Genomic DNA, 22398 nt, shown 5'->3' on the forward strand with positions numbered 1-22398 from the left:
CAACGTACAAGTCTTTTCACTTTATTATAATAAGTTATTTACAACTTACCTACTGACGGATAAAGTCAAGACTTATTGGTTAAATATCGAGTAAAAATCATTCACCCAAGGTATCAAGGATGCAAATAAAGATAATATCTTGCATTTGTAAAAGTATGTTCGTTTCCTAGCTACAAAGTTTCAGTTGGGTCTTTTTGTTAATATGATTTAAAACACATATTACAAATAAACATAACAAAGGAAGAGAAACGAAATGTAACCCATTGGGGTGATGCCACGCCTTTTGAATGTTGGATATAGGTGTAACAAAAGAGAGGAAGTGTGATATATGTGTCAAATAAAAGGAGTGTATGGGATATAGGGGGTTAAATAGGAGGAGGATATTAGATATAGCTGATGTAAAGGGGGATATAAGAAAAAAAGGGGGAGTGACAAAATAACAAAAAAGCGGAATTTTAGAAATCAAAATATTTAGATATAAGTAGTAGAAAGCTGTTACCTGAGATCACCCCTAGTTTTTGGTGGGGTTCGTGTTGTTTATTCTTTAGTTTTCTATGTTGTGTCATGTGTACTATTGTTTTTCTGTTTGTCTTTTTCATTTTTAGCCATGGCGTTGTCAGTTTGTTTTAGATTTATTAGTTTGACTGTCCCTTTGGTATCTTTCTTCCCTCTTTTATAATGCTTATACTCTGCCTATATTTGTTTTTTATTGTTCAATATGGGGAAATTGCTATGAGGATGGATATAAAAAAATCTCTTAAAATGCAGAAAAGAGCTGCAAGGATTATACTTGATGCACCAATACTAACACCTAGTATAAATTTATTTAAAGAGCTAAAGTGGTTGAATTTCAAATCTAGAATTTCATATCATAAACTTATTCTTGTTCATAAATTTCTAAACGATAAAACACCTGATTACTTAAAGGAACTCTGTTGTCCAATTGTTAACATACATAGTAGACATCCAAGGTCATCTGCAAATAATAATTTAGCTGTTGTACGACCGAACACAAATCCAATGAAGAAATCTTTTGCATATAGCTCACCTCTTCTTGCTTGGGTATGAAGTGTGTGTATTTGTGTGATTGTTTATGTGTTTGTGTTATAGTTTATTCGAATGAAACGAAGGATATATAACTTTATTTCCAATATATTTTGTCTAAACTATGACGACAGATCATGATAACTAGTCATGCCAAATGAAATCAAAAAATATTATTGCATTCAAGAGCAATTATTCATACCAGAAGTGAAGAAAAAGATACACAATATAAATAAAGCTAAAGATAACAATGACCACTGCCCTTTCCTCGATCTTGATATCTATATCATAAACGGGAAGCTTAATACAAAAATTTATGATAAAAGGGATGATTTTTCATTTCCTATTGTTAATTATCCATTTTTAGATGGTGACGTTCCCTTGTCACCATCTTATGGTGTTTATATATCTCAACTTGTACGATTCGCTCGTGTATGTAACAACGTATTAGATTTTAGCGAGAGAAATTTATGTATTACTGAAAAATTATTACACCAGGGTTTTCGATATCACAAACTGGTCAAAACATTTACTAAATTTTATCACCGGTATAAGGAAATAATTCGTAAATATAACTCAACATGCAGACATCTTATACGTTCAGGTATTTCACATCCAATTTTTTTATGGAAATATTCTTTATAAAGCACAAAAATGTCAGTATTCTCCTCAGAAACTAACAAAACCTTTAAATAGACTTATTAAAAGGGGATATAGTTACGATACTGTTGTCAGGTCATTAAAGATTGCATATTTTGGCTTTAACATTGATTCACTGATAGGGTCTTTGCATCGGAATTAAACACATTTATTTCTAAAAAACAGTTGTTGGCATGACACGGGTTATGTTCTTCTCATATATTTTATGATAGTATGATACTAAACCCCTAACGGGAGGGATTGTACCTGATATTCATATGATGAAGACATAATCTTTCAATCAGTTTAATTGAGGTCTGGAGCTGGCATGTCAGTTAACTGCTAGTAGTCTGTTGTTATTTATGTATTATTGTCATTTTATTTATTTTCTTTTGTTACATCTTTTGACATCGGACTCGGACTTCTCTTGAACTGAATTTTAATGTGCGTATTGTTATTCTTTTACTTTTCTACATTGGCTAGAGGTATAGGGGGAGGGTTGAGATCTCATAAAAATGTTAAACCCCGCCGCAATTTTGCGCCTGTCCCAAGTCAGGAGCCTCTGGCCTTTGTTAGTCTTGTATGATTTTAAATTTTAGTTTCTTGTGTATAATTCGGAGTTAAGTATGACGTTCATTATCACTGTAAGTATTATGCATAGTTTTAGGGGCCAGCTGAAGAACACCTACGGGTGCGGGAATTCTCGCTACATTGAAGACCCATTGGTTGCCTTCGGCTGTTGTTTGCTCTATGGTCGGGTGGTTGTCGCTTTGACATATTCACCATTTCCTTTCTCAATTTTATTTACAATTGCTTGAAATCGAAAGAAATAGGTACTTTCTCGATTTCCCGCGCAGTATTTTATTATGTATTTACATAGTTACATACGCGAAACCATTGCACCAAGGTATTTAATAACTAAAACAAATCAGCAGGACTGTGTTTCAGAAGAATTAATTCTTAAAATTACCTCACATGTCACGAATGGTTCTTACTCGCCGTATATAAACATCCCCTTTGGCCATGTTATAACTGGGGATCTAAACATAATTCAATATGAATAACTCCGAAAGGTGATATCCTGGTATCCCTTTGATAAATATTTACATCAATGGGTCAATGCCACTGCCGATGGACGTTTCGTCCCCGGGGGTATAACCAGTTCAGTAGTCAGTCAATAGATTTATATATGAAGACTATTGTAGTACCTATGAACAACTATTAATTAAATCAAAATTACCAAGCTTAGAAATTAGAAGAATTAGAATGATAGCAATAGAGGTATATAAAATTATTAATAAACAATGTCCATTATATCTACATGAACTTATTGAAATTAAAAAATGTAATTACTCTTTTTAGAAATAACAACATAGCAGATGTTCCCAGGGTAAGGACAACTACCCATGGGCTACACTCATTTAGATATGCAGGAGCCAAACTCTGGAACGAACTGCCAAATAAAATGCGGGAAGAAATGCCATTGGGTCAGTTCAAGAGTTTGGTTGGTAATTGGGAGGGCAGTTCGTGTCAGTGTTCCTCCTGCAGATCTTGATGAGCTGTAGATCAGTTTATTTATTTATCTTGTATACTCTGGCTTTTAAATTATTTGGCATAATTTTTTTTTTTTTTTTTGTGTTCTTAATGCTTGAATTACTTTTAGTGCTTTATAATAGCTTTGCATGAATGTTAATAGATTTTAATTTTATGTTTGCTTATATGCTTTAATTGTGCTTATTAATTGCTGTGCTTGATAACATTATTTATTTCGCTTGATGTGCTTCATGTTTTATGTGTTGTATGTATTGTGCTTGTCTTATATGTATGTCGGAAAAAAGCTCTACAGAGCTTATGTTGTATTGTTATATGTATAACCGACTTTAAATAAGTCTTTTATTTTTTATTTTATGTCAGCACTTCGGTTTTGACATGAATATCAATTATATGGTCATTTTAATAAATTTCCTGTTTCCCAAATTATGAATTTTTCGAAATACTGAGAATTTTCTTTATGCAGGCATAGATTACCTTTGCCATATTCGGCACAACTTTTTGAAATTTTTGGTCCTCAATGCTCTTCTTATTTGTACTTTGGCTTTATAACTTTTTTTTATCTGAACGTCACTGATGAGTCTTATGTAGACGAAACGCGCGTTTGGCGTATTAAATTATAAGCCTGGTACTTTTGGTAATTATTCTCAAAGTGATAAGTTCAGAGAACTAAAGCACATCAATTGGAATAATAACTTCAAAATAACTGTGGATTCGATTATTGACTACGCCAGAACATGGTATAAATGAAAAGAAGTTGAATTGGACATTTTGTCAGAATGGGTAAAAACAATCAGGTCTCTGATAAAACGTTGAATTCCTAATTTAAAAAAAAACTACGTGAATGGTCGACCGTTTTCAAAAAAGCTGTGAAATATCTATCATCTCTTCACGATAAATATGTTGTTATTCCTGCGGACAAAACTTCAAGTAATATTGTCTTTGCATGTAAATAGTAACTACTACGAGTGTCTAGTAAAGAATTTCACATATAAACCATATTATCTAACAATGATGAACTTTTGGTGAATCATAAGTCCTTCATGGCTTCAAAGAAAATTACACTAAACAGCAATTTTGAGATGATTTACCTTGTTTGCATTAGATACATAAGCTTTACAAAATTCCATACAAATAACGATGTATTGGCTAACTTGCTCATCTGCATGTTCTTGAAAGGATTAGTCCATTAGATGACAGAATTTAGAGGATTTACCTTGTATGCATTGCTTTACAAAATTCCGTACAAATAACGGGACACAGGCTAGCCGGGCCATCTGCATGTTCTTGAAAGGAATAGTCTATCAAATTGACAAAAGTTCTGCCCGCAATTAAAGGGGGTCTTCTAAAATACTTTGAAACTGTTAACTCGCGTAGTGGTATCAGCTATATATATGTGGATTCAGACACTTGTCAAAACAAGAAAATCAAAGAAACCAGATCATTTAATTTCACATTCAGATATTATATTGATGTCATTCTTTTCTTTAACAATTCAAATTATTCTAATTTGGGTTTCATTGATATATACTTCAGAATTAGAAATTAAAGAACCAACATACACGGCTACTACCGCCTCTCGTTCTTGTTATAAAAAAAGGGCCATCGGAAAATACAAATACCTTGTTGAGGAATACTCCGTATCAAATTATCACAAATATTTACATGGTTCTGAAGTATAGATTATAGGAACTGACGTTGTTTATCCGTAATAACGGATTATACATCTGTAATCCTATATATTCTTTGACATCATTTACAAATGTTGAAATTTTGCAAATCTTTCATTTGGTATTTACATCAAAGAAAACGAAGAGAATTAACCGTCATTATACTTGATACCAAATCTTCACAAAAATCCGTATAAAGAACGATACGTAGTTGGATCATCAAGATGATCGACTAAACAGTTGCAACTTCTAAAGTGTTCACTGCTATTCTTTCTACAGTAAAATATGGCCTTAAAAAATATCGTAGTGAGATATATTCAAGCAGTGGTGTCAATCAGATGTAAATTCTCAAAAATTCAAAAGATCTACTGCTAAATCTCAGACCACAATCTCTGCAATTTTGCAGCAATATTAACCCCTTTGATTTTTCCACGTATTACACTACTATTCCCTATGCTAAAGTGAAAAACCTTCTCATTAAACAGAGCTTTTTATTTAAAAATGGTAACCGTAGATACAAATTTCTTGTTTTAGGTTATAACAGTTATTAATTTGTGAAGAACCCCTATATGATTCTATAAACAAAATACAGTGAAGAAGATTCAATCGAAATGCTCGACTTTTTAATCGACAATATATTTGAATATTGATATTTCAAAAAGCTGTCGGTATTCCAAAGGGTACTAAATTTGCACCCCTTCTGGCCGAATTGCTTTTGTACTCACATGAAGCAGAATTCACACAGAGCCTTCTAAAAGACAAAACTTGCAAAGTCATATAATTTAACTATCAGATATATTGATGATGTCCTATCACTGAATAACCCATATTTCAGTCAGTACTTGCATCTCATATATTCCATTGAATATGATTTAAGGATACTACTAATACAAGAAGGCCTGCTCAATACCTTTATATTTTCCTAAATATGTACACAGATGGACGACTTTTGCAATAAAATCTGTGAATTACGGAATGATTTCAACTTCCCAATTATCAATTTCCCATTTCTCAGCAGTACCATACCCTCTTCTATGTCGTATGGTGTTTACAAATCTCAATTGATACTTTATACTTGTGCATGTTCACACGATACTGACTTCATATACAGGAGTGTACTCCGTACATAAAAAAATGCAAAACGATGTGTCTGGGTCTACACTGACTTATGAAATTGTGCTGTATTTTTATCACGCAGTGTTGTCATTTTACAGATATTTTTTATCATTGTAATGAAGCGAGAGGTTTTGCTAGCTATTTAAACAGGTTCAACCCACCATTCTTTCTTAAAATGTCCTGTACCAAGTCAAGAATATGACAGTTGTTATCAAATAGGTTTTTTCTATGCATGTTGGCGTTTGTTTTCGTTACACTTTAGTGTTCTTGATGTTTCTTTGTTTTCTTATAGTTGATGTGTTTTCCTCGGTTTTAGTTTGTAACCCGGATTTGTTTTCTCTAAATCAATTTGTGTCGTTTGAATACCGGAATACTACTGTTGCCTTTACTCGTCATCTTAAAAAAAATACGTGTCATAGTGTCTATCAGCCTGTACTATTTAGTCCTTTTATACTTATATCTTTTATGGCGTGGCTCAGTCCTTATACATCCCGCCACTATATCATTGTGCTATTGTAATTTTTTGTATTATTGTCTTTCTTTTTTGCTGATCTTATTTTACTATATTCCATTTTCTTTTCTTTGTTGACATATTTGTTTGCTTTTGCTCAATGATGACTGATGTGCCCCTATTTTGGTATTTTGACATGTTTTGTCTGTTTGTAATGCTTCAAATTGTTGTTAATATATCTGAACCTGCTATTTGGCTGGGAGAGGTTTCTCTAGCTATCTAAACATATTAAATGCACCGCTTTCTACATAAGAAAATGCCCGTATCTAGTCAGGAATATGACAGAGCTTTTGGTTCTGCCTTTTGATAAGAGATTTTCCGTTTTGAATATTTTCTTTGAGTTCGGTATTTTTTTTATTTTACCTTTAATGTATTTAGTTTTAGATTTGAATATGTAAAACACATTTATAAAAAGTAATTTATATATATCTTTGGCTTTCCAACTCGTTGCACCCTTTTCAGAGTTAATTTCGAAAAAAAAGACATTTTTTTAAATTTATTTCTGCACAAAGATCTGTGGGCATTGCTCAAATTCGTGTCTGTCTGCACTTAGTATGGGGAGCTGTTGTTTTCTTGTAGTTTTTTTTTCTTTTCTTTCTTTTTCCTTTTCATAATATGACAGATTCCATTGACGTGTAACAGATATCTTTTTTGTACTAATTTGCATATTACTGAAATTCAACTTTCTCTCTGAAAAATCAACACAAACCAATTATGGTTACCATTAATTTTCTTTTTGTTAACACGTTTATTTTGAAAAGATAATCCAGGAAGGTTCCCAACTAAAATTTTAAGGCAGGTTTTTGTTCCCTTTGTCAAAGTTTTGATTTCCCTACACAATCTTTACAATGTTGATGTTTAACCATATATCTCACAGTTAGTATATACATGTAACATTAACTTTATAAACTGAATTGTGAATCTAAATTCAGCCATCTCCGTGACTGAAAACAGTTATATCTTAGGAAATTGGAAGAGGTGAATTTCTATCACATTCTTTCGATTCGAAGAGTTTTCCTGGTTCCATAGGATCGAGTTCTGTGTTGGACTTCAAGTCTTTAAACATGTCTATGAAGCCATCGAAACCTCCAAGTTTGCCCTGTTTATCCTACAATATAAATATTAATTGTTCAATCAAAAACTGCAAATGATTATCAATAAGAAACACAACAGGATAAGAATTCAAACTATCATATATTGAACTTTAACTTATACATTTCAATGTTTATATAATAAAGAAAAATACTTATACTATAAAGCGTAAACGTAATCTTTACATTTAGCAATAAAAAGGAAATCAGCTGATTGAGTATAACGGAAATTGTTTCTTTTAAAATTGTAACACGATGATGACTGCTGTGCCAATATTTTGACTATTTTATTTATTATGCTTAGAACACGCATCATTGTAAATACAACGAAATTTGAGGAGACTGTCGTACAAAGTGAGAGGTTTAGTGTTATAAAACCAGGTTTAATCCAATATTTTCTTCATTTGAAAATGCCTGTACCAAGTCAGGAATATGACAGTTCTTGTCCATTCTTTTTTTTTTATGTGTTTTGTCATTTGATTTTACCATGTGATTATGGACTTTCCGATTTGATTCTCCTCTGAGTTCAGTATTTTTGTGATTTTACTTTTAATACCATCTTCTCATTCCTTATCTCATGTCCTTATAAACTTGTTTATTCAAGTCTGACGGTCTGTGATGTCTACGTAACAACTTTTATACAGTCGTTTAGCAAAACTACAATTCCGAAAGCTATATACTAAAAACAACCAAACCCACAAATTATTATCTCCGTCATAATAACCATTTTGATTTTCAAATCCACAACTTATAATCTGTGACTGTAAATTTATTTATGGCTTGACCCCACCGAACGGTATCTTACTTTGTTCATAATACTAATCATCATGAACATTGCCGTCGGAACGCTAATATACGATCATACTACAATCCGGACAGCCAACTCTGAATGACCACCAATATATAATTTCTGATTATACTTACAATCCGGACAGCCAACTCTGAATGACCACCAATATATAATTTCTGATTATACTTACAATCCGGACAGCCAACTCTGAATGACCACCAATATATAATTTCTGATTAGCTACATCCATTGTGTCAATGGTTCCATCAAATACAAACTTGTCGCCATTTATAATGATACCAGTTTGGTTCATCGTAATGGGGTCACTATCAGAGAATGCACCTGGCACTTGTCCTTCTTTATTTCTAAAGAATTCAACCTGAAACATCACCAAAAATATACTTCTTGCAATGCCAAGTTCGATCATCCTAAATGAAAGTACATGCACATGTGCGTCAAGTACAAAAAATGATAAACAAAATTCCAATCCGGTGATTATTTAACCAAAAAAAAATTAAGAATATTTTACTCTTAATTATGTCCATGCAAATCAAAAACGATACTGCCGTCTTCCCATTAATGAAATCCCGTTTTTATAAGGCTAAAGCAACCTATCAGCAGGTCATGCCCATGAGTTAAATCTGTAGAGTTCAAACAGTATTCCAAAGCTTGTGTTTCAGTCTACTCATTTTTTTTGAAGGTGGCTTAGAAAAGGCTTTACAACCAAAGATATTTTTTAAGTAAAATTGAAGTTATGTTTCGAAGGTTTTCTGGACAATATCACGTTTCATAAAGTATGTGTCACATATTTCGAAGGGAATACGTTTCATGTATTACAATATATCATAACTTTAATCCCTCGTTTATGTGACTTGTAAAAAATATGCCTTGTTTTCGGATATTTGTTCCTTACGAAAAACACGACGGGCTTCATCATTGATGCAGAAAAAAACTACATTTACGAGGTTACCCATACCTTTGTAATGGGGTTGATGGGTATTTTTTAAAATCTTAATCATATACCTAACATTTATTTCATAAATGATAATAACAATAAATAATATATGTAAATCATATGATCATATACTTAACGGTAACGGTAAATACATGTTTATTTGATATGAATAAACCCTGTATGTGTTTATTTCGATGAATATTTTTGCTTCAATAATTATGGTGCTTTTTTACAATTGTGTGAAAGTTGGATAAGCAGAATCTTACTGTGATCCATGTTCCGTTATTAACTTCTTTATCAGTTTTGACATGAGCCCCTCTAGAAAATCCTCCACCATATATAGTTGGATTGAATATAAAGTAATGAAGGATCCCTTCATATATGTACAACCCTTCATAATCTAAAGGTGCATCATCGTCTCGATACTCGCTTTCAGAGTAGTACAACAAGCTATTCGCTTTAGTTGTTTTGAAAGATAACTGAAAGTTAGAGCTACAAACAGAAACAAATATAGTATTTATATCAAAGAGGTTTAATTGGACTTGCATCTTTGTTAGAAAGGTTTTCGGTGGCTGCTCATTGAATTTTGACGTTTGCTTAATGATTGAGGTTACTAAAGTAACTCTATTTTTTTACTTATTTTTGGTGATCCTTAAACATTTTCTGGCAGCTCCAAAACATATTCCTTTGTCTTTCTATTTCGTTTATTTGTATACTTTAACATTGTACAAGAACATGTCTTCTTAATATAATATAATGCAGACCAAAATGACACAGACATTAACAACTATAGGTCACCGTACGGCTTTCAACAATGAGCAAAGCCCATTCCGCATAGTCAGCTATAAAAGGCCCCTATAAGACAATGTAAAACAATTCAAACGAGAAAACTAACAGCCCTATTTATATATAAACAAAAATGAACGAAAAACAAATATTTAGCACATGAACAAACGACAACAACTGAATTACAGGCTCCTGACTTGGGATAGACACATACATGTATATATATATACAACATTTTGGAAGCCCACCGACGATATCATGTTTTTCGTATTTTAAGAATGGGGTTTTAACGGAATTGCTTAGATATTTTTTAATATTTTTTTAACTTTTGTAGACTCGGAAAGATTTAGATATTGAAACATTGTACACCTAGTATGTACAATTGTCAAACACTGTATTTTATCCTAGATGCCTCAGTGATTTTTGTTGTTTGCTGTTTCACTGACTGATACCCAGCATGTTCTCGCATACAAATATGATAATATTACCTTTCAGTAAAATCGATGCCAGAACTTTCATAAGTGAGATACTGATTTTGAGGCTCCTCAAGTTTGTAACATCTACAGTGTACTTTTACTACCAATAAACACTGAAAAAAACATCTATAGTGTACTTTTACTACCAATAAACACTGAAAAAAACATCTATAGTGTACTTTTACTACCAATAAACACTGAAAAAAACATCTATAGTGTACTTTTACTACCAATAAACACTGAAAAAAAACATCTATAGTGTACTCTTACTACCAATAAACACTGAAAAAAAACATCTATAGTGTACTTTTACTACCAATAAACACTGAAAAAACATCTATAGTGTACTTTTACTACCAATAAACACTGAAAAAAACCCATCTACAGTGTACTTTTACTACCAATAAACACTGAAAAAAACATCTACAGTGTACTTTTACTACCAATAAACACTGAAAAAATATCATTATGATTATGAAGATTGGAAGAGTAAAAACTTTCATTTTACTTATTACATCATTATCCTTCCATACAAGTTCTGAATATTATCTTGATATGAATAAATTATTGACAAATTAGTGTTTAACATCACTTTTCACACAATTGTGCCGTTTCGTGGTGTCCAGATTTTATTGGTGGAGGAACTCAGAGTACACAGTGACAGACAAAACCAACGACTTTCGGTAGGAAAACTGACACACCTCGTCTATTCAGATTGACATCGAGTACACATGTCATGCGGGATTTGAAATGAATAAAAAGAACTATTGGGGTTTTAGTGAAAGAAACAGTCCAAACACTAAATCTTGACTTTAGATCTGTTTAGTAATATATATCACAATTGTTTCATGTTAACAATAAGAAATTGATTCGGACACAATCAACTCAGCTTCGGTTACTGAAAGGACAGTAAAACATGCCATTATAGGAATGTTTTTTTTTTCAATTTTTTTTTCTGTTGGGTTGCTGTCTCCTTATCGTGTATCCCACATCAGGTTGTTTAAAAAAAAAACTCAACTTATTTGTGTTTGTATCTTCAAATTCCGATAAAAATGATAACTTTTCTCTGTTAGCATAATATTATGAAATACAAATAGTGCGTAAAAGCGCAACACATTGTTATTAAATACAACATATATAGTTTATGGAAAAGGGTACTATATGGGAAAGATCTACTTTTGACAGAAAATGATAGGCCTATATATACTTTTAAAGAAATCCATAATTTCCAGCAGACTGACAATAATTTTCCATTTAGGTCTCCAATGAAATTTTAACGGGAAATGTGTGAAAAAAATGATAAAAAGATGTTTTAAATGTGTAACATTACAATAAAGTGTACTAAGTTCTTAGACTTACCAGAACAGACACAAGAAATATGTAAGACTCCATTTTGACGATGCTCGAACAGGTTGTTTACCTATTTTATGTATTTTGGAAGCTGCGATATATCAGTCAGTGATGATAAAGTAATTGTTTCAGCTGTTAAATCTAAAGATAACTCGACTGTATACAAATTGCGTAGTTCAATGGTATATAACTGAATAAACTTTCTCAAAGTATGTGTGGAAAGATTAGAGTTTTGTCAAAATTCATTCCTAAGGTCATCCCGAGTTCAACACCAGTTTTGGTTGGGATAGTTTTTTATGATTTTGTTTTAGTTTCACCGAAGTACTCTGCGATCATAGTTTTAAACGTTCGTCTCGGATATGGACTTGTCTAGCTTATTTTTTCTTTATAACTGTTTATAATTTTATTTTCACAATTTCCATGGCAAAATTATTTGTTCTTTTAAATATGTTCATATTTTTATTTTTATAATTCCAATGATATATTTTTATAATTCCCATTGGCAAAATTATCCAGTAAAATAATTTACATATATCAATAGTTTTATAAAATTGCTAATGTCTTGGTGTCGGGCAATATTCGCTATATGGCATGAAATCTTGTCCTGATTTTATAGTTTGTTTTCATGTTGCATGCTGTTACATCACTGTCGCTCGCAAAAATATATAACCCTGTCGTAATCTGTACATGTATCTGCATATATTTGTTGCTGTATATCATATTTATTTTTTGTTTATTGTTTTGTACTTAAATAAAACCGTTAGTTATTAAAAGTGAATTGTTTTATATTTGCCAATTATGGGCCTCTTATTGTTTGATATGCGGAATGGGATTTGCTCATTGTTGAGGGGTTGTGGTGCCTTATAGTTGCACAAATTTACATCATTTGGTCACGGTTATAGATTTGTCTCATTGTCGACCATACCACATCTTCTTAGTTTCATAGTTTCACCCATAATGTTATAGGTAGTCTTCGTGTTACTCAGTTGATTTGTATAGTGTTGTTAACATTTTTAAGAGGGTATCCATGGAAAAACAGGCAGTGGATGGCACATGACATATTTTGTTTTCAAAATTTTTTCATCTATTTCATATCACAAATTCATTCTTTCCCAAAGTTAAATTTTGTTTTTTTATTAACTGCAACAAATAAAGAGAGAAAAAAAATAGAAAGCACTGAAAATTCATTGAAAAGGGGAGATAAGTTTTCATTTTGTACAAAATTTTGTTGCATTGTTAGTGAACTTTAAAATCATTTTCTGAGCCATCCACTGTTGATTCAAAAATATCTTTGACATATATATCCTTTGTATGATATAAACATTGCATTGGAACCAAAAATTCAGTGGGGAAAAAATTATGTTGTGCCACCCATATCATAGGATTTGCCTGATATTTACTTGGACAGCCTCTTAACTGCTATCTTTAACAATCTCATCACGGTTTTTGTATATCGAGTATATTTGTTTTTTCATTACCCAAGACTGCTGTATATGTGTCTTGTGTCAAACGAATGGACGACAGCAACTGTCATATTCCTGACTTGGTACAGGCATTTTCAAATGTAGAAAATGGTGGATTGAACCTAGTTTTATAGCGACGCTAAACCTCTCGCTTGTATGACAGTCGCAGCAAATTCCATCATATTTACAACGATGCGTGAACAAAACAGACATAAAAGGTAAAATTGTCAAAATATGGGTATAGCAGTCATCACTTTATCACAATCTCAAAACAAACAAATATTTAACAAAGAAGCACAAAAAGCATCTATCAAATTTAACAACCCTATTCATTGCTTCATCTCGTCCACTTCTTGAATATGACAATAACAAATTAAACATATAACAAGATTTGTACTTAGATATAGGAAGATGTGGTATGAGTGCCAATGATCCAAGTAAGAATTTATAAAAGTAAATCATTAAAAGTCAATGTACGGCCTTCAACACGAAGCCTGGGCCTCATGCCTAGTGCCATATTTGGAGCAGGATCTGTTTACCAACGTGAATCACATTCACATTTCGTTCGGCTGGAACACGTTTATGGAATTATCTTCGTCCGGATAACTCAAAACCAATCATTTTAGAAGAGAAATTCTCCGAGAGCTTCAGTGCAATTTCTTATTCGTATATTGTAATATAAACCAGAAGCTATGATTAAATCACGACAATGCGTAGGTATTGGCCAATGCATAGAATGCAAACTCCGGCAGTTTTACCACATCGAGGGACATTATTTTTACTTATTTCAGTCAGTTTTACCACATCGAGGGACATTATTTTTGCTTATTTAAGTCAGTTTTACCACATCGAGGGGGGGGGGGGGCACAGGACGTTTGCGCTTTTTTACCTGTAAATCGATAGGACATTTGCGCTTCAAACACTATGGACATTTGCGCTTTAAATTTTGATTCACCCGTATTAAATTGACCGGACATTTGCGCCTTTACCTAATCACGGCCGACACTCGGCTAACCGAGAGATAGGTCGGTTAATCTATATTGAGTATGCGGCTATATCGGTAGTGGGTCTGTTAATCGGGTTGGCTAAAGTCTGTTAAGAGTAAAACTCACAATTTAATGTTAAACTCTGTTAAGTATACAGATTTTTTGGCACATTATAAGAATCACATCAAAAAAAGAAAAGTGTCTGATATCTATCATAGAACATTTTCCACCATTAAAACAAATGCATAGCCTGCGCAATTTTAAGTAAAACGAAAAGGCGTCGTGCAAGTATGTGGTTTTTATGCTTGTTCACATATCAATATTTTAGATTAAAGACCAAAAACCATTTTTAGATATGATTTAAAGGACACAAAGTAGTACTTTGGTTCTAAAAGATCAATTATCATTGATAAATATTTCATAATTGTTATATAAGTTGAGTTATACCACATTTTAATGAATATTATAGGAAAACAGTCTGTTAATGGGTTGGACAATTTAAATCGTGTCAGTTAAGAGTTATTTAGCCACGACAATAGTCTTACTACCTTGAGTTTATATTTTCACATTGAAAACAATTATATGTACTTATGACGAAAAATTTATAATACGGTGCAACAGTTTCCTTATAAAAAGAGCACTTTTATTATAAAAAAAATTCTTTGCATTTCATTAAAAGGGTGTGTCACTTCAAATTAGCGTTATATGGACTGATTGGCCGCTCAAATTTGCATGAATTTATTATTTACGCCAAGTTATCAATCAGCCTAATTTTTTTGTCTGTTCAAAGTCTGTAACATCTATGAATCTGTCATGTGTTGCAATTCAGCTAGTTAAATTCCATGCGTTTTCTTTGGAATACTAAGGCTTTTCTACCTTAGGAATAGATTACCATATGCCGGCGTCACACATTGACGGATAGACCAGCGTGCACTTAACGTACAGAGAAAACTGACAAAGTCGGTACATACGTTAGTTGCACGCCATAGGAACGCTTAGCAATCGTTCAAAGCGCGTTGCATAAGTTTGAAGTACGTCGAAATACAAAGGTAAAATTGAGAAAGGAAATGGGGAATGTGTCAACGCGACAACAACCCGACAAAAGAACAGGCAACAGACAAAGGCCACCAATGGGTCATCAATGTAGAAAGAAACTCCCGCACCCGTAGGCGTCCTTCAGCTGGCCCCTTAAAAAATATGCATTTATATATACTAGTACAGTGATAATGGACGTCATTATAAACTCCGAATTATACACAAGAAACTAAAATTAAAAATCATATAAGACTCACAAAGGCCAGAGGCTCCTGACTTGGGACAGGCGCAAAATTGCGGAGGGGATAAACATATTTATGAGATATCAACCATCCCCCGATACCTCTAGCCACTGAAGGAAAGTAAATACGCTTGATGAACGCTACAACCCGAGGATATTTTTATGCAGCATAAAAAACATACAACATACGCCAACATACGTTTCTTGAACGACGGATAAACGTTTAGCCTTGGGTACGCTTCTAGTACGCCCAATTCACGCTTAAAGCATATTGGCAGCGTAAATGATTTTTAACACGCCAGAGCTATACGCTGATGTGTGACGCCGGTATTAGTTGTATTTCCTCAATGCTTTTCAACTTTGTTTTTTGCCTTTTAAACATTTTTTTACCGTCACTGATGAGTTTTTCGAAGCCGAAACGCGTGTCTGGCGTAAACATAAGGCGCAAATATCAAATTTCAATCCTGTTATCTATGAGGAGTTTATTTCCGGTATGTATTTTCTTTTATACCGAGTCATCATTCTCATTTTCTGCCGCCTAAGGAAATGTCTGTACCAAGTTCTTAACCGTGGTTCTAAACAAGAAATAGACATTAGTATTTTTTTTATAGTAGTGTTGGGTGCTGATTTAATGGGTAACAACAAGACAATTTTATATTCCTGTAAATCACAATAAGTGCATATTATTAATTTTATTTTTCGAGTAATGTTGTATTCCAATGATATCGTAAGTCATTTAGCCGACTCGCAGTCCGCAAACGTGCTTGTTTTTCTATCGAGTGACCTTCAAGGTGGTGTAGAGAAAGGTTGATGTTGAAAGGTTTGTCTATATTTGTTTGCATTATAAACATATTTCAGTTCATTTGATAAAAAAAATCAAAACATTAAGAAGTTTATCTCTGATTTATGTACTTGTTAACTATGTAAATGACAAATTGGTGCCATTCATATCAATGAAACAGAATCCACATGATATATGCGACCATTCTTTGATGAAATTAATATTACTCTGATTTCACACTTTTTAAAATCATTTTTATCAATTTTCAGATTCCATTGTCTAAACTTATGTTTCATTGTTCATGTGTCGTTTCCATTTATTATAGCCACTAATATTGGGCCTATCTCTTGATTCAGATAACACTCCATATAACAATTAAAATTATACTTGTAATGTCATTCATAACTCTTAACAGACCAATTAACAGACCGAGTTTTATACATCCGACCCATTAACAGACCATATTTTTATTAAAAATTGATTTATGTCACCAAAATACAGTTTTTCGTGTAGATTTTTCACATATTGATGTTAATATGGTAAACAAACATAATGCCAGTCTTTTTTCGGTGTTCAAAAGATTGCATGCAAGTAAACTCAAACAACTTGTCATTTTTGTGTACATTTTGTGTGTGTAAAATGTGTATAAATTTACTGATGAGTAACTCGCCTTTTCATTTTATAGATCGTTTATTGAAGCTAGAAAAAAAATAATTACACCACTGGATTCAGTACTCCAAATCATTTTGTCAGACATGAATAGTTTTTCTGATATAAATATAATTAAAAAGTTACACAATGAAACATGCAGACCTTGAACTGATTTTCACGATAACACCTGATTAACAGACTTTAGCCAACCCGATTAACAGACCCACCGCCGATATAGCCGCATACTCAATATAGATTAACCGACCTATCTCTCGGTTAGCAGAGTGTCGGCCGTGCTAATATGTGGTATACCTGTAATTTTAGTGAGAAGTAAGCATTACATAAATAAATTTCAACTTATATTTGGCATTAGTTAGTTCACATTAACAAAGTCTTAGACATAAAGTTTAAAGTTATAAAAACTTTTAATTTATTAAAGGTAAAACGTGTAGAATCTATATGTCATGATAGATTTTCATATCGTTTTGATAAAACTCCCAAAAGTGAAGACCTTTCATGGAATTGTACCGTGAAAAAGTGTAATGCTAGAATTAAAACGGACAATGAGAATACTTCTAGTTTAAGTCAATAAAATGAACATATTCACTCACAAACGGACAGAACATTTAATTGTTGCCCAAATTTTTTATACCAGCTTTATACCAGACTGAGTCATGGATTTAAAAATGGGACCTATATTCCCCCTTGTATTTATTGTGTTGACTGTGAAGTCTGAGGAAATTACAATCCTGCCGGACTTAACCGCGGAAAAAAGGAGGGAAGTCATAACAACCAAATATTGCAAAAGCGCAAATGTCATATGTAAAAAGCGCAAATTTCCTTTTAAAAAAAGTGCAAATGTCCTATGTTTTGAAGCGCAAGTGTCCAAATAAAAAAGCGCAAATGTCCCGATCGGGACATTAGTTTTACGTATTTCACTCAGTTATACTATTATAATATAGTGTTTGCCAATAAAGATGCATTTATTCATAAGGATGATATTATTTTATTTAAATTTGATAGCTGATATAGGTACAAATACATTCAAAAGCAGATGTGGTATGATTGCCAACAAAACAACTATGGGATCCAATAACGGAATATGCAAATATGCTCTTTTTGGTGTATATACTAAATTTAGTCCTGGTATCTATGATGAGCCTTTATTTACAACCACTGGTTGTCACTGCTGGTGGAGATTTATTTCCCCGAGGGTATCAGTAGTATGAAAAGGCCGATTCTGCCGCAATCGCATTTTCAAGGGGAAATCCTGCATAGGACCCCCAGCCCCGACGGCCAAATGCAAACGGATGGCATCCCTATTGAGCATAGGGTAAATACAAGAATATGACTTTCGTACACAATGGATTCGTCGACATTCCCAAAGATGGAGATGACGACTTCATCGGCGAAGATACCTTCCAGGAAAAGGTGCAGGACCAGAATCAGGAAGCCATCAAATGGAAGGATTTACCTATTGGGATGATCTATAAGATCTTGGAGGTAATTGAAGTGGAAGGTAAGTATGGCAAAAGCAGGATTCTCACTCTGAAAGACAGACAAGGAGAAACCGCCAGAGTATGGGCTTGCCCCACGCTTAACAAAGAGAAGGGTCCTTTGCAAGGAGCTTTCGTTCGGAGCACCGGATTTAAGCTGAGCAAGAAATCTAATCAGCAGTACCTCTCATACGATCTGGTGAGGAAGTGAAAAAAAAAAAAAAAAAAAAAAAAAAAAAAAAATCTTTGGGACGTAAAATTTCTCAATCCAAAGAGGATTGGGAAATTTTTTTTTTGGTCACTTGGCACTTTGATCTGGAGGGTTCGGGAATGAGCGGGGAGTGAGGCGTAGCCGAGCGATGCGCGATTGGAAGAATCCTCCCTACGGCGCATGCGCATTCATTTCTTCACTAAATGGGGTAGAAGGCCGGCGTAGATGATCCTTCTCGTCGTAGTAGTTCTTCAGGCAGATCGCAGGAGCACCGTCTTCACCCGCCAGCAGGGATTTGTAGGTTTTGGCTAATCGCACAGTATCTCGATGCTTCTTTTTCTTCTTGACGACTCGGCGCGAGATCAAGGACAGGACCAAGGTACCTGTGGTACAGAGGCAGGCTAGGGATCCGATGGGGATGGATGCCACAGCACCCACACCAGTCAGGGCAGACCCTATGGTGCCACTAGTCAGCAGGAGACTGCCGACGGAGCACCCACCCAGGGCAATGGAGATGACCTTATCAACACGGTTGTAGATCTTCAAGATATGCTTATATTTCAGGATTTCTGCTGTGAGCTCTTCTTCCAAGGATTCCACACAACTAGCATCCACTTGATCGGTCATTTATTTATAGGAGCATACCGAGGAGGGGAATATTTTTGAAGGGGCTGTTAGCACCTAAGATTAGACCGGCTCCGTCGTGGAATTGCCGACCACGCTTCAAGTAAAGTCCATCACCATAGGTGATCCGGGCGTTTGAGGGTTTGAGGTAGAGACCGTTGCCACTAGGTTTCACTGTGCAAACGCATCCACCACGTTTCAGGTACAATCCAGACCCTAAGGCCTTGTTGACGGCTACACCACCCAGACCACTTAAGGCTCCAACACCCAAGGCGGGTAGAATGGTTTTTGCTAACATGGGAAGTGCCCTCATTGCCAGCCCCGCCAGCATGGGTAGGAAGCCACCCACCTTCTGCATGTTTTCCTTCAATTGGGTCGCACTCAACTCTAGGACCATGCCACTAGTACCCTTCTGTAGGAGCTTGGTAATCTTTTGAACCTGGCGGGTGGTGAGCCACATCTTGTGTTCGCCTTGCAGGTTTGCATGGGACAAACGAATGGACACCGGACAACCTTTTTTGGCAGCCCCTTGTAGTTTATTAGCTTGACCTTTTGTCAAGTTCAAACTATGTTCAAGATAAGTCATTTATTTATACCTCACGAAGATGAAAGCGGATGGTGAGATGTTCACCCCTGAAATCGATGGGCCTACCGTCTTGATCGGTGAGATACGTTTGCATGCGATTGATGGTTCGCAAGGTTACCGGCAAGTATACTAGATTCTTTGGGGTTTGAATGATCTTCATACCAGGACCGTCTGCGGGAAAGAAGCTGTAGATGGTAGACTGCTGTGTACCATTCACATAACTTCCATGGATGATATCACTATTCACTAGAATGCTGTTGATGCTGATGATATTTACAATGTGTTCCCCTTCCGTATAGCCGTTTGTGATCATATCGAACGTGTAAATCTGCCGCTCGAATCCCAGGACGGTGTTGATGCTATTGACAACGTTGAAGTCTACTTGATAGTGTCTGGCGAGGGTCAGCGTTGCTCTTAGGGTTGCCCGGTTGGCATCGATGATGATCTTCGTTTTGTGTTTGTTGAGCCGTAGCCGCCGCTGGATCTCATTGTTGATGTCTTCGATGTCATAGGAACCTGTGCTTAGTGTGATGGGAAACCAGTTGGCACCATTGTCGGGGGAGTAGCGGAAGGAATTGTTACCTGTATGAATGTTGGGGATGGAGTTATAGGTTTCCAGGTTTACCAATGCCATCTCATAGGCCTTGGATTCCTTGAGTTGTAGTGGGGGGTTGAACCGGGTAAGGATTTGGCTATCGTTTCCAGAGACGATGAAGGAAAACCCATGCTTGGGGTCGGTGTTATTAGCAATTTGCTGCAACAATGTGTTATCCATTTATTTAGGGTAGACCATTGTTACATATTTTTGCTTCCACTCTTCGATACCGTCATACTGCTCCTTGAGTTGTTTACCAGCCTTCACTACGATCGCATAGACTTCGGCGGGGCGACTGGCAAAGAGGAGTTGTAGGTGAATTTTATCCATATACTTTTTAGTACACAACGTTCATCTTCTGACCATCAGATTCAAATTGTAGGATTCTATCTGAAATGACAAGTGCAAACGCTTCGGTGTTGGCTGGAACATTACGGGCGAATTCTGCTCGGATCTGAATGTCCACCGTGGATTCTTTGAGACGCTCAGACTGATGACTCACATCAATCACAAACAAGGGGTACAAGTCGATGAAATCGGAGGGATTGATACCACCATTACTGAGGAGAGTGTCCATGTTATGGAATTTCTTTCTGAAGTCTGAGGCCTCTTTGAACACTCTGGCGATCCTATTTTCGTTGAAAGCTGCATTATAGTCGACTGCTGGATAACGTTCAGCGTTGAGGGTGACATTGATATTTCGCAATCGACAGTGATCGAACACGGCAGCATTATGGGTTTGATCACCACTTCTGTTGGTTTGAAAGGCAACAACGATATATCTAGGCTTTTCGCGACCACTCTTGGCAGCTAGACGCCAGTTAAACTGTGAGGCTTGGGGAACGGCTATGGAATCACACTGTCTCATGCGAAATCCACAGTGGATTTTGGATTTACTTTGGATGGTTTTGTAAAGTTGCATCTTATTTTCGTCTGAGGGGGTGACGTGAGGAACAAACCACGATAGTTTACTCAGGACGATTTTTGCCACATCGTTGACGGCAGCTGCTCTCAGAATGGCATTAGCATTTGAATCGCGAACGAGTGAGAGTTCGTGCCTCAACCCGTACACTATTTTGTTGTAATCATCTGCGAATCCAAAAATATGTTTTAGGGGGATGGCAAACGAAAACGATCCTTTGTTGGTGGGCTTGGTGATAATGTATCCATGACGGGCTGCAAATCCAGTGTTTTCAGCCTCAGCATCGGCGGAAGAATCCTTATACCACAGTTGGTTGAGACCCTGCGATTTGGAGAAGTCGTCGGGGTAGGTTAACATTCCAAGCATAGTGGTGGCGATGCCGGGGTCGTTAATATGTTCGATCTGCTGACCGGAAAGCCTGTAACTGATGCTCTTGAAGAGATACATGATACCATTATGGGTGAGCGACACAAGATCGCCATCGGCATATGCTGTGTCATCATTTTTGAGAAGTCGACCTTCTACCACGAGATAACTCTCGGCGGGGTGTAGGAACAAATCCTGGGTTTCGATGTTGATTCGGATTTCAGCACCGGGATTGTTCAGCTGGGCACCGGCTTGTGGTTCGTATTCTCGAACCTGATATTCCTGGAGACTTTCGTCGAAGGTCAACCCTTCGGTGATTGTAAGAATGTTAGACATAATGTATTTATTTATAGCGTTGGACGAAGTCGTGGATGGTTTTGATACCAGAGCCGGAGATTAGATTGTTTAACCGAACTTGCTCTGGCTTCTTGCGTTGAACACTAGGCTGTTGAGGGGTTTTGA

At 35.2% G+C, this 22398-nt stretch overlaps 2 protein-coding genes across 2 annotated transcripts; both read right to left on the minus strand.

Moving 5' to 3' along the window:
• Positions 1-7045: 7045 nt before the first annotated feature.
• LOC134704888 (uncharacterized) lies at positions 7046-12200 on the minus strand. Its single transcript, XM_063563670.1, has 5 exons — positions 11989-12200; positions 10642-10742; positions 9634-9859; positions 8603-8791; positions 7046-7639 (listed from the first exon to the last, which is right to left on the minus strand). The coding sequence occupies exons 1-5, from the start codon at positions 12019-12021 to the stop codon at positions 7493-7495; spliced, it is 696 nt and encodes a 231-aa protein (XP_063419740.1). The 5' UTR covers positions 12022-12200; the 3' UTR covers positions 7046-7492.
• An 8785-nt stretch (positions 12201-20985) lies between these two features.
• On the minus strand, positions 20986-22272 carry LOC134704822 (uncharacterized). The gene has a single exon (XM_063563604.1). It carries the CDS (start codon positions 22270-22272, stop codon positions 20986-20988), a length of 1287 nt encoding a protein of 428 aa, XP_063419674.1.
• Between the last annotated feature and the right edge of the window lie 126 nt (positions 22273-22398).

This window comes from Mytilus trossulus, chromosome 2 (assembly GCF_036588685.1).
Source record: "Mytilus trossulus isolate FHL-02 chromosome 2, PNRI_Mtr1.1.1.hap1, whole genome shotgun sequence".
Lineage (NCBI taxonomy): Eukaryota > Metazoa > Mollusca > Bivalvia > Mytilida > Mytilidae > Mytilus > Mytilus trossulus.